Here is a 12,221-nt window from a genome sequence, read left to right as displayed (position 1 = left end):
TGCTTTCTTAATTAACGATTGATTGTGTTTACCGAATCAATAAAAATCTAATGTTACCATTGAAATGAATTTGATATAAAACAATCTCATGTGATAATTTGTTTCCCTTTTCATATTCATTGGGATTCATAAAGTGTTCAGGTGATAATATATTCATGGTGGATGAAAATTTTACACCAAAACTGTCATCATGTATCATGGTGAATAAACAACATGGTGTTTAATATTTACATTATCATTACAATTCACCTTTAATCATATTTGTGGCTATCATTAAGTAATCAAGTTAAATGTGAAACAAAAACCAAGGGTAACAAATATCATGATGATAAACATCATCATCATGTATTATTATCATGAAATTCATAAAGTTCATACAAATGACATATTATATTTGCTGTTTTTTTGCATTTTTCCAGGAATATGAACTTACCTTGGACAATCAACTGAGCCGTATGAATTGAATATATATCTGGAGCTCGAGCTGAGGCCGCTTTACAAGTATAATTGCCGCTGTGTTTCCGTCTGATGTCGGTTATTTTCAGGCTTGAGGTGAAATCGCCCAAAGCTTCAATGCGTAAATCAGGATTACCATGATCGATTGGAACGCTATCTTTAAGCCAGGTTATTCTGAACGGAGGTTCGCCCAGGCCGATTGAGCAAACTACTGTGGCTCTCATACCCTCACGAAGGTCAGAACCAAATATGAACGGATTGATTGATGGTTTTTCTATAAAGATAGAAAGAGAGAAAGAAAAACAATTAATTGATGAAATTTTTTCTCTCTCATTATAATGAGTCAAATGTTCAGATGAGATAAAAAGAAACATTATCTTTCCCCTGGCTGAAGCGGATGGATTATTCTGAATGTCAACATGGAATCCAGAATAGGAGAAAAGAATGAAGTGAAATTCTGACTTGACTTTCATGGGAATCATAATTTTTCATGAGTAAATCTTAAATAATGAAAAGGTGGAGATATAAATGTCATCAACATGGTCTCATTACTACTGATGATTGATCGATTTTCATCTTTATCTTCAGATTATTTTCTCACTCCCACTCTCTCACTTTCAACTTATGAATCTATTTTCCTGATATATATCATGATGATCATGATGATAATGTAAACCTGTGAAAACGGTTGATAATCAATTTTGATTTACTTATATAACATGAACCATGTAGCAGGAATAATAATAATAATCGATTCCAATGTTATCATGAATTGTTCCAGTTGAACGATTTTCTGATTTGCAAATGAACTTACCGATAATGTCAATGTAAAGTGACCCGGTCGCTGTTTGACCTTCTTTATTTTTAACTTCACATTTGAACCAACCCTCGTCTTCCGGATGAGCATCAACAAGTGTCAACGTACCATTAGGATGACTTTTAACACCTCGAGATGCAACGAAATCACGTCCTTCTGAATTAATCGATATGGAAAAAAATGAGAGAGAGAGAGAAAAATATCAAGATAAATGATTATGGAATCAGAGTCAATATTATCATTAAGTTCATTTTGATTGTGATCATTAATCATTCAATTAATGGTCAAAAACTTGGAACGTTACAGTTACACAGAAATCATCATGAACCCAGCAAAATCCTGAATGAAACAACAATTTCATGAGAATATCAGAATTTTATTAGAAAATAAATAGCATCAACATAACATTTATCACCATGTTGATTGTAATCAAATATTATCAACAATGTAAATCTAATATTAATCAATATAACTTTCACCTCAGATTAGCAGCTAATCATCAAAATAACGATAAGTTGAATATCTCATAGCTCTGCTCAACAATTAAAATCAAATCAACTAGATTCAAATAACAAATCTATCAACTATTTGATGAATCAATCAAAAGGTAAACAATAATCAAGGTAAACCTGATGAATTAAAAGTGTATCTTAGGAAAAGAATCAAAAATTGGAACTGGAAATGATTATTGAATATGAATGATATTATGTTAGGATGAACATGGAGTAAAACTGAATGCTAATAAAATGAGAAATCTGAAAGGGTAAACATGAATATATCGGAATACATGAGTCAGAATCATGTAACATTATTATCTAGGTAATATCTTGGTGGAATAGGATAGAAATGAAAAAAGAAATTGAATTTACATGGGAAAATAATGGATACAGAAAATTGTATTCACTTTCATGGATGATATTGAATGAAAGATGATGATGATGGATATTAAGTTTGGCTTTTATCATCCTCAAGTACTCTTGGTGTGTAAAGATAGTGAAAAAAAAACACAGAGACACCAAATTGGAAGGTAAAAGAGGTTGGATGATGAAATATACCCTCGGGCGATTATAATGGTAATACTATTTTCAACTTATATATATGGTAATGGAATTGAATAGTTGACAATTTGGTTTTTGGAAAAAGAAAAAGTTGAAACAATGAAAAAAGAAAAATTGAAAAATTCTGACAGAAGAGAACAGAATTTTGACAAAAAGTTCTGTCAAAATTGTGGGTGAAAAAAAATTGACATGAAAATAGAAGAAAAAAGAAAAGAAGAAAAAAAAGTTCTGACAAATTATTATCTTCCAAAGTGGATGATTGGTAAATAAGGGAGTTGGACATTTGATATTGGTCTTTTTGTTATCGAGTTTATATTAACCTTTGGTCCATGTTATCGTTTCAATTGGATAACCGCTGTATGGACAGTGGATGGCCAGAGTTTCCTGTGTTCCAAGGGTTATATTGTCCATCGGGTGGACGAAAGGTGGACCAGTTACCTGGATGGAGGCCGATGAACGAGCCAAACCGATCTCATTAAACGCCTCACAAGTGTAAAGTCCACCGTCTTCGGGGTCAATTGAGGTGACATTAAGCCAAGAGATTATTAAATCTGATCCATTCTCATAATGAGAGACTCGTTTCTTGTTTCGATACGATGTATGGGACAACGGCTTAGCATAGTGGTACCATCTTATTTTAGGCAGTGGACTTCCGGTTGCTGAGCATTTCAGGCTTACAGGTAATCCTGGATTTAAACTTTGAGAGTAAAATTTTTCCCTAATAGTTGGAGGTTCATCTAGATAATCAATGAATGGCAATTTACAAGCAAAATCCAATTTAAATGAGTCCAAAAAGACCAAACCAATCAAAAGTTTCATGGTATTCATGGATTAATTCAGCGATTACAGTTGAATGTGATCATTTTATTTCCCATTATCATGAAAAAAAAGAAAGAAAAGAAAGAAAAAAAGAAAAAGATTAATGTCAAAGTTTCATTCTAAATTTGGACTGTTCGATTCTTGACCAATAGACTTTTCTTTATAAACATCAACATCAATTGTGTGCAAATTAATTGATTACAATGAAGATCAATAATTAGTTTACCTTTTCAAGGATAAAACTGTTTAATAGTTAAATTGTTAAACCTTGTGTAGCAATTTAATTGTAATTAACTGTACACAATAATCAAAAGTTATCAGATTCAACTGATATAAATGATGAAAACTTTTCTTTTTGCTTCAATTACAAATTAGAAACCATTAGCTGGGAAATTTAATTGTTTCCCATTAATAGAAATCAAGTACAACAATTAAGCAGCAAAACAATCAAATTGTATTGACAGTTACGATATATATATTATGGATATTGGATTGATTAATCATTTTGGTGATGATGATGAAGGGAAACAAAAACAACAACAGTAACATTGGGAATGGACATTAAGTGTTATATTAATAACACATTAGATGATGAAAGTGTGATGAGGATGAGGATGAGGATGAGGAGGGTGAGTGGGTGGGGTAGTGATGAGGAAAAGGATAAAGATGATTTTGATGGGATAACAACAATATAATAATCCATAGCATCCAGCTCTTGGTGTATATAAGGTGTATATGGTTGATGTGATGAGGAAGAGGAGAAAAAAATATATCATCTTGGTGACGAAGCCAAATGGTAATTAAAAAGACATTCATCTTGGATGATGAAGATGATAAAGTTATATAATAATAGCTTGAAATCGAGGCTTTAATGATGATCATGATGAGATTTTAATGTAACAATTTACGCCGGTGGAAAACAAAATTAACGGTAATACTGTTTATCCTCTGTACATTAATGATAAATTGTCATTACAATCATAATCAGTTTGATTTTGTCTCTCTATTTATTATCCAATCACTTTCATAACTTAATTACAACTTAATTTAATGATTAGTAAATCACCAGTAAGAGAAAACTAATTGTTAACAAATCTAATTTGATTGTTGTTCTAGTATTATTATAACTTTCAACTGAAATCGTAATTTAAATGGTTGTAATCAAAATCAAATGTTATAACTGTGTAACCTTTTAATTGTGCTACTGTTTGAATTAATTGTTTTTAATCATTGATTAACAAGAGTAACTAATGTTAAATAATTAATGATCAATATCATTATCATGGTTTTACTTGATTACTGTTAATGATAATGTTGTTGTTGTTGTTGTTGTTGGTATGATTTATAAATTGTATAATCAACAATATACTAATCATGATCAACTGATTATCACTCAACTGTACTGATGATGATTAGCTTAACCCATGAATGGTTAATGTTATTTAGTGAAGGATAAATTGGTTAATAACAACAATCAAACATGATAAGATTATTATTATTATTACATATGACAATTAACTGATCATACCTTTTGTTGATCATCATCATCATTATCAATTATATAATAGTAATCATAATGATGATGATGATACAATAATCAGTTGATATACATTATGTATTATTATTGGTCTCAATTGAGTTGAGTTACCATGAGGAAAAGTTATTTATTTATGTTGGAAACTAAGATGATGAGGAAGATAAAAAAAAGCGAGAGAGAAAATTTTTTTTTCATCTTCTCTGATGATGAAACTATTCTTGGTCATCATGCTCATGGGATGAAGGCTTTAATGGTCAACATATATTTATAACTGGACATTCACTTTATTCCCGAATCAAATCAACCTCTAAACCTAAAGATGATCATGATGATGATATTATTATTTATGCAATAACTAGATGGACATGACCATTGGTCATCCTATGGTCATCATTATCATTATACTGTTGATGTTTTTCATTTACTTTTGATTGTTTCATTCTTATCAATTTGATATTAAATATTGATAATTATCTTGATGATGATGGTCAGTTTTCATGATAATCTACTGACCAGTTAAATTGTGATTTCATAAATTTTGTATAAACATAATAATAAGAGACCAGGTAACCTTTTAAGATGAATTCATTGAAGGTAATCATCAACAGATAATCAAAGAGTCACTTAGATTACCTGAATATTTGAAATGATTGTTATCAATTATTCAACAATCAGTAAATCATTATGATAGATTAGCTCAGGGAACAAAACAAATTGCATGAAAATTTAATCTCATTTGATAATCTTAAGATGATCATTATCAGTCTAATCACTAATCTCTCAATTTAATCATCTCTCCAGAACTTTATCTCACTCAATTCTGAAAGGTTATTTATAATTTAACTTGATTATCATCCGGTAATTTTCATGTGATAATTTTTATATATATAAAACTTTCAAGTGATTTAATCATCTAGATGATAATCAAAGATAGATTTGTTTATCTCGTTGTTTGATAAATATTATCATGAATCTATTTCAATATTAACAGGGAATCCAATCCAATATAATATAAGGAAAAGTGAAATGATAATAACAATAATCGTTAACTGTGATTATTATTTATCGTTGATTGTTATCATCATCAGCCTGTGATTATTATATTGTTTAAGTTAATTTGATTTCTTCCAGTGTATAAGTGGTTAATAAAGTTTCAGCACCACAAGTAATTTATTATTGGTGATATGATGATTACGTTACTATTGGACTATTATTATTATGTTAACTGACCAGTCACTTGTTAGCCTTTTACCCCTTGACCATTGCAAGTGGACATCCAGAGATTCATGTTGGTCAAGTTGACCTAATGTCGACGAAAACTAATAATAAAAAGCTTTAATAGTTTTCTCAATCTCGATTAACATGGTTAGTGTTTGGATACTTAGTCGATTTCATCTGATTTACAATATTTTGTATCATCTCTCAATTATTTCAATGTTTTCTTGCAAATTATTTTCCATTTCCGTTTCCACCAAACTGTCAACTGAATTAAAGATTGAAATATTGATTCGGAAATGGGGCAGAGGAAAATTCAACAAATTCGTAAACATTTCATGTAATATTCTGATGGAATTCCGAAAAGCTACCATGTTGATTATTCAAATGATTTCAGAACTTTTTTTTTTCTTTTCCACTTAATAGATTGAGATTCTTATTGATATTCCTCATCCTGGTCAGTGGTCAGTCTTTTCTGATTTTCCATGAATTCAGATGAACATTGAATTGGAACATTTTTGTTTCATCTTTTAAGCAACTTCTCAAATCTTTTTATCTCTCACTCTGAACGGAAGTTACTCTAAATGAACTTTCTTCTGATTCATAATGATTCTGATTCACGATCATGGTGATGATTCAATTGAAATGAAACAACATTATCGTTGTTATTACTTTTTCTGGTATGATTATATTTCTCATCATGGATCTATGGATGATATGAGTTCATATTCAATAACTAAATTGTTCAGTTATTCAATTATCTACAATTCACTTCTGAAAATCACCATCAACATAACAATAAACATTTCATGATAATGATTAAAGATAAACATTGAATCAAATATTTTCTTCATGATTATAAATCACAATCGTAACAATTTCCTGATACATTAACAATCAAAGTGAAACAATTAATATATTGATTGTTACGGTGATAATAATATAAAGAGATAAATTTGATTACAAGCTGAAGAAAAAGTAAAAAAAAATATCAGAAAATCGTTTCTCTCACTTGATTGTAATTAATTTGCAATTCTGTGTAAAAATCTAAGCCTATTATTTAGTCATTAATTGCAACAATCAACTAGCAATTACTTAAGCAAAGTAATTAAACTATTAAGAGACTTAAATAAGCTCCTTTAATTGTTGTAATTTAAAAGTTAATCTTGAAAGTTATTGAGAAAAATTTCTTAATCTTAAACTTTTTCCTCCTTTTTCAGAGTTTCAACTTATCGGATTTTGGAATATGAATTTTTTTCATCTAAATCATTTACCATCATGATCAAGGGTGTAAATTGTATTGCACAGGGTGGCCAATGATGGTGGTGGGTGATAATGGAGGCTGAGTAAACATGGAAGTGTCAAAATGGTTTGAAGGAAACGTTTCAATGTATTAATATTGAATTTTCATGATGGAGATCATTTTTTTTACTCTTCTACTTTTTCCTCCTCTTCTGTTCATGTAAACATGAGTGATGTTTCAAGAATCATGGGGAAAAAATGATGAATAGTGATGATGATGATGATGAAGAGGATAATCTTCAGTGTAGCATGAAGGAAAAAAAATTTCAGAACAAAAATCTAAGCATAAACTTGAAAATTCAAAGTTAAGTTAATATTCATGGGCTTTCTGTAAGTATCATCAGCACATAACGATAAACATGATGATCATCATGAAGATGGTGATCAAATGTAAAGTTCAAGGTAAGTGATAAACTGATAAGTTTACATGTAAAGATTTGCATGATTTTTGAAATTGTTCAAGAATATAAAGTAAATAGAAAAATATTTATTCTCATCTTCTCGTTGGATCATGAAAAATGATGAATAAATAGAAACATGGGAATAGTAATTATGATGATTAGAAGATGAAGATGATTTCAATTTTTTCTCTTTTGCATTTAATATGATGATGGTATCTGAAGAAGATGATGAACATCATCATAATGATGTATTATTAATGCATAAACATAAAAGATGAAGAGGATTTGACTTTGAGATGATGGAGTGAGAGACCAATGGATGAGTAATGGTCAGCAAATCGGTTTGACCAGGAGATTATAATGATGATGATGATGATGAGAATTCGTAAATCTTTCCTTTCAATGTGAAGCATATTGAGAAATCAGGAAGATAGAAAGAGATACAAATCTATCAATTCAAGTCAAAGGAACTTTTATCATGAGCATCATTATGATGCTGATACAAAGACGAAATGATGAAGACAAATAAAGGACAAAGTTGAACGAGTTGATATCGAAAATGATGAAGATAAAACCAATAAAAAGAATACAAAATCGGAACCTTTTTCTCAAATGGAATATATAATTCATGTTTAGATAGAAGTAGAAAAAAATTCATTCGTTCATCCGAAAAGCCATGAAAAGAGAGATGTGATAAAACTCCATCCAATGAATAAGGTCATTTAAGAATTGCAATTCAGAATTTGGCTTCGATAATTAAAACAGATCATCATGATTGATATATTCTCATATTCCAATTGAAAAATATTCAGTTGTTGTGCTCTCAAGTTCCAACTCTCCCTGGACTGAGAATATTTTTTTGATACAATTGAAAGCAATTGGAAACTCAGACTAACCCGGAAGCGTTAATATAAAACTAAATTGACAATAAATTTCAAATGTAAACTTAAATTTGATTTTTTCTCATCATTCATCAGACTCACTTGATGATAATGAGACATTTCCAATAATAAATTGATAATAATAATATTGGAAAAACTTTCAAGTGATTGTTGAGAGAGTAGAAAAGTTCTGAAAAAAAAGATAGACCTTTTTTTCATAATGATCATCATGTTTACATGGTACTTTGGATTATTATTATTATCAATATTTAAAGTGTGATAAAGTTGGAGGATCATGAAGTTTTTTTTTCTATCCTCACATCTTTATACTTTTCCCTCCCTTGAAATCAACAAGATGATGATGAAGGTAAAGAGAAAAATATTATCAAGCTTGATGGGAATATCGCCTCAGGGAATCTATGATTTCCAATTTCATCTGAATCTATGAGTTGGCAAAAAGCTTCCAACCAAAACTTATCCTTTACTCAGAATTCAGTTTAATTTATTTATTGTTATTATTTTCCATATATATACATGGTAAACATGGTGGAAATTTTCATCAAATTATATTCTAACTGAACTTAATTGCGATCCTTTCATTGGAAAACCTCATGGAGAAACATGATCAATAATACAGGAGAAAAGTAGGAAATTTAATATTTGATAATTGTTAACGAATCAAAATGTATCCAAACTAAGTGATGATTAAGATTCTGAATCTCGAGTATTTAGACTGAACCACCCTGAAGGTTGAATGTCTAATGAATTTGATTCATGGCTCTGAACTTTTGTAAACTTTTCATTTCTTTTTTTTTTGCTTTCATGAGATTTTTTTTCACCAATGATAATGAACATGATGATTATATCATCTTGATGATTGTTATTATTGTGTATTTTATTTGTATTGTGTTATTGTTGTTTATTATTTTGGAATCTGAATCCAGAATTATACTCTGAATATCTATTGTTACTCTGAAGGGAGCGAGAGAGAGAAACCAACAAGTAATTTGCTATTCTTTGGCTAATAGTGATGAAAATGATGTAGGATGATAATAAGAAGATCAATGGTTGTGATGAATATGAAATCAAGAGATGGAATTTATTTCAATTGAATCATTCTGAGTTCTGGAATGAAACGTTATCATTATGGTGAATGGAAACTCAACAGAAAAGTTTTAGGTCGGAAAAAAATATAAAGACAATGAATCTTTTCAAGTTTTCGTACATCATGAAAAAAGAATCACCTTCTCATGATTCATTTATATTATCTAATCAGCCAAAGATGAAAGAAAGTAAATACTGAACATCAAGATTGACCAGTAGCTTGGAAATGAGACTAAACTGTTATAAATCAAGTTCTTGATAATAATAAGATTGAAACCTTTGGTGCTTCTGGTGAATCATGAAGGTTGTCAGAAAGTGAGAGAGAAAAAACCAAAAAAAAGGTCTTTATATAAGTCTCATTATCATCTGGAATCATCATGATGATGTGGTCATCATGAGGCCTTATTATTTTGCTGGGTTGATTTAAGGAATCATTTTCCTCCATTATCTTCAATGCTCAATGTTCAGGTTAACGGTATGTTGGTTATCTGAATCTTTTTCATGTTCATGATATTTCATCCTTTTGTTGTTACTATTCAATGTTTGTCAGTCAATTTCAAATGATAAAGCTCAGAGATTCAAGATGACTTGTAAGCTATCATCATCATGGTGATGATGATCATCCAAAGAGTCAGAATAGCGAGACAAGCAGATGGAAATAATCAAAGTAAAAGAGGAAGATGAAATTTTGTAAGTCCGATGTTCATGATGATTTTCATGAGACAAAGAGGACACTGAAGTAGAAGATAAAATTCATAAGATCATGTTGTCAGCACGAATTTTCGTCATTCGAATTCTTTGTATTCGAATTGCTTTTGTTTCTCTCTCTCTCTCTCTCTCTCTCTCTCTCTCTAGCTCAGGGTAAAAGATGAAATTCTTTTATGAATTCATGATGAAAGATGAAGCCCAGAAAATAAGAGAAAGAAATGAATGAAAAATCTATTCTTTTTGGTCAGAACTTTATTTTTGAAATTTTCTTCTTGTGGTTTATCATTTTTCTTACTGAAACTTAATTCCAAGACCATGAGGAAAGAGGCTGAAATCGTGAAAGAGATTATAAAAAATTGGATATCGAGAAAGATTCAAGATATAAAATCTAATAAAATTTAATAAATTTTGTTTCCTCTTTCTATTAGTTCATCAGAACAAAACAAATAAAATCCTCTGAAACTTCAGGTTGTTGATGAACGAATTCAAAACTTGCCTGTAAATGATAATATTTCAATCAAATAAATTCAAATGTTATTACATAAACAAGAAAAAATGTTACAAGGTGATACTTTGTGTTCTTCAATGGGTATTCGTGGGTATTATCTCAATTGTTTCCTCATGCAATTCACACTAAAATGAATATTATTCAAGATTCTCAATGAAAACATGATGAAAATGATATTTTAATGACATGAGAATAACATTAGAAGACATTAGACAATATCTTAAAGAGAAGCAAGAAAAGTAATAGAAAATTTTTCTTCCTCTTATTGTTTCGTATTTATTTTTTTCCCACTGAACTTTTTTTATATAAAAGTTCTGAGACATATTCACAAAGATAAGGAATTACATGAAAAACTGGGAGTTAAGTGTAAATTTGATAACTTGTTGTAATAGTTACACTTTAATATATGTGTTAGCATATTTTTTTTCTCGACTCGATTCAATGTAATCATCACATTATCATGAAAACGTTTTTTATCATCACCATGATAAACATGATACAATAACAATGTCTAGTTGATATATATTATCATGTTTACATGACGAAATGTTAACATGTTCAATTAGAATGTTGAATGGAAGAAAAAATTCTTTTAAAAGTTCTGAAAAAGAAACAAAAAAGATAAACTGAGAATTCATGAGATGAATGAGTTCTTCATGATATTGATAATCTATTGATGAAGTTAAGGTGATTCTTTTTGATAACATTTTCTCACATTTTCAATTCTTGTTTACATGATAATATGTTCATTGTAAATGTCCACCTTTGATTGAATATTTCTTATGTATTTACATACAAAGTGTCCACTCATGAATAAATTCACATTTTATTTGTTTTCTGAATCACTTCATGGTCAAAGGTTAAGTTTTTCTCGTTATTTGTTTTGTTTCGAGATTTTTATCACCATGAAACATTTTCAAGAGCCAGAATTCAAGGAAAACATGAGCCTAATAACATGGTAATTCTGGTTACATGTTATCTCATGAATCATCATGAGATAAACTTTCAAGATTTCTTTCTATTTCCATATCAATTTCCTGGAAAATTGAATCACATGTAGACTCTTATTGTTCAGCTGATTGATGTTAAAATTGAAGGTAATTAATGATGAAAGATTATCATGATTATCATGTTTATCTCAATGATATTGTTTTATCAGATTGATTCAGCGATAAACATGAAAGTTAATCCTTAAAGGGGATAAGATGTTTACTATTGATAACAAGTTTTCTGGTCGGATTGAGAAAGGAATCATGAGGATTCAGATTTAATCCTGAAACTTATCTTGAACTTCTTGACAGATGAATGAGAAAGAAAGAGAAAGAGGGAGAGAGGAAATTTTTTCATCCGAATCAATCAATTGATTAAGTGAAAGTTCAGGTTAATCAAGTCAATCAATTCTCAGCTAACAATCA

The 12,221-nt window shown here is 29.6% G+C and overlaps 1 protein-coding gene across 1 annotated transcript in view; it reads right to left on the bottom strand.

The window, feature by feature from the left end:
* LOC128387169 (cell adhesion molecule DSCAM-like) overlaps window positions 1–12,221 on the bottom strand; it is a 49,487-nt gene that overhangs the window by 7,408 nt on the left and 29,858 nt on the right. Inside the window, exons 3-5 of the mRNA XM_053346344.1 lie at window positions 2,652–3,068; window positions 1,271–1,429; window positions 434–730 (exon numbers count right to left, since the gene is read on the bottom strand). Coding sequence (XP_053202319.1) covers window positions 434–730; window positions 1,271–1,429; window positions 2,652–3,068 — 873 coding nt within the window. The remainder of the gene's footprint in view (window positions 1–433; window positions 731–1,270; window positions 1,430–2,651; window positions 3,069–12,221) is intronic.

Source organism: Panonychus citri, unplaced genomic scaffold (genome assembly GCF_014898815.1).
Source record: "Panonychus citri isolate SS breed McGregor unplaced genomic scaffold, ASM1489881v1 Contig00077, whole genome shotgun sequence".
Lineage (NCBI taxonomy): Eukaryota > Metazoa > Arthropoda > Arachnida > Trombidiformes > Tetranychidae > Panonychus > Panonychus citri.
Note: the sequence above shows the minus strand (reverse complement) of the source record. Positions and strands in the feature narration are given on the sequence as shown.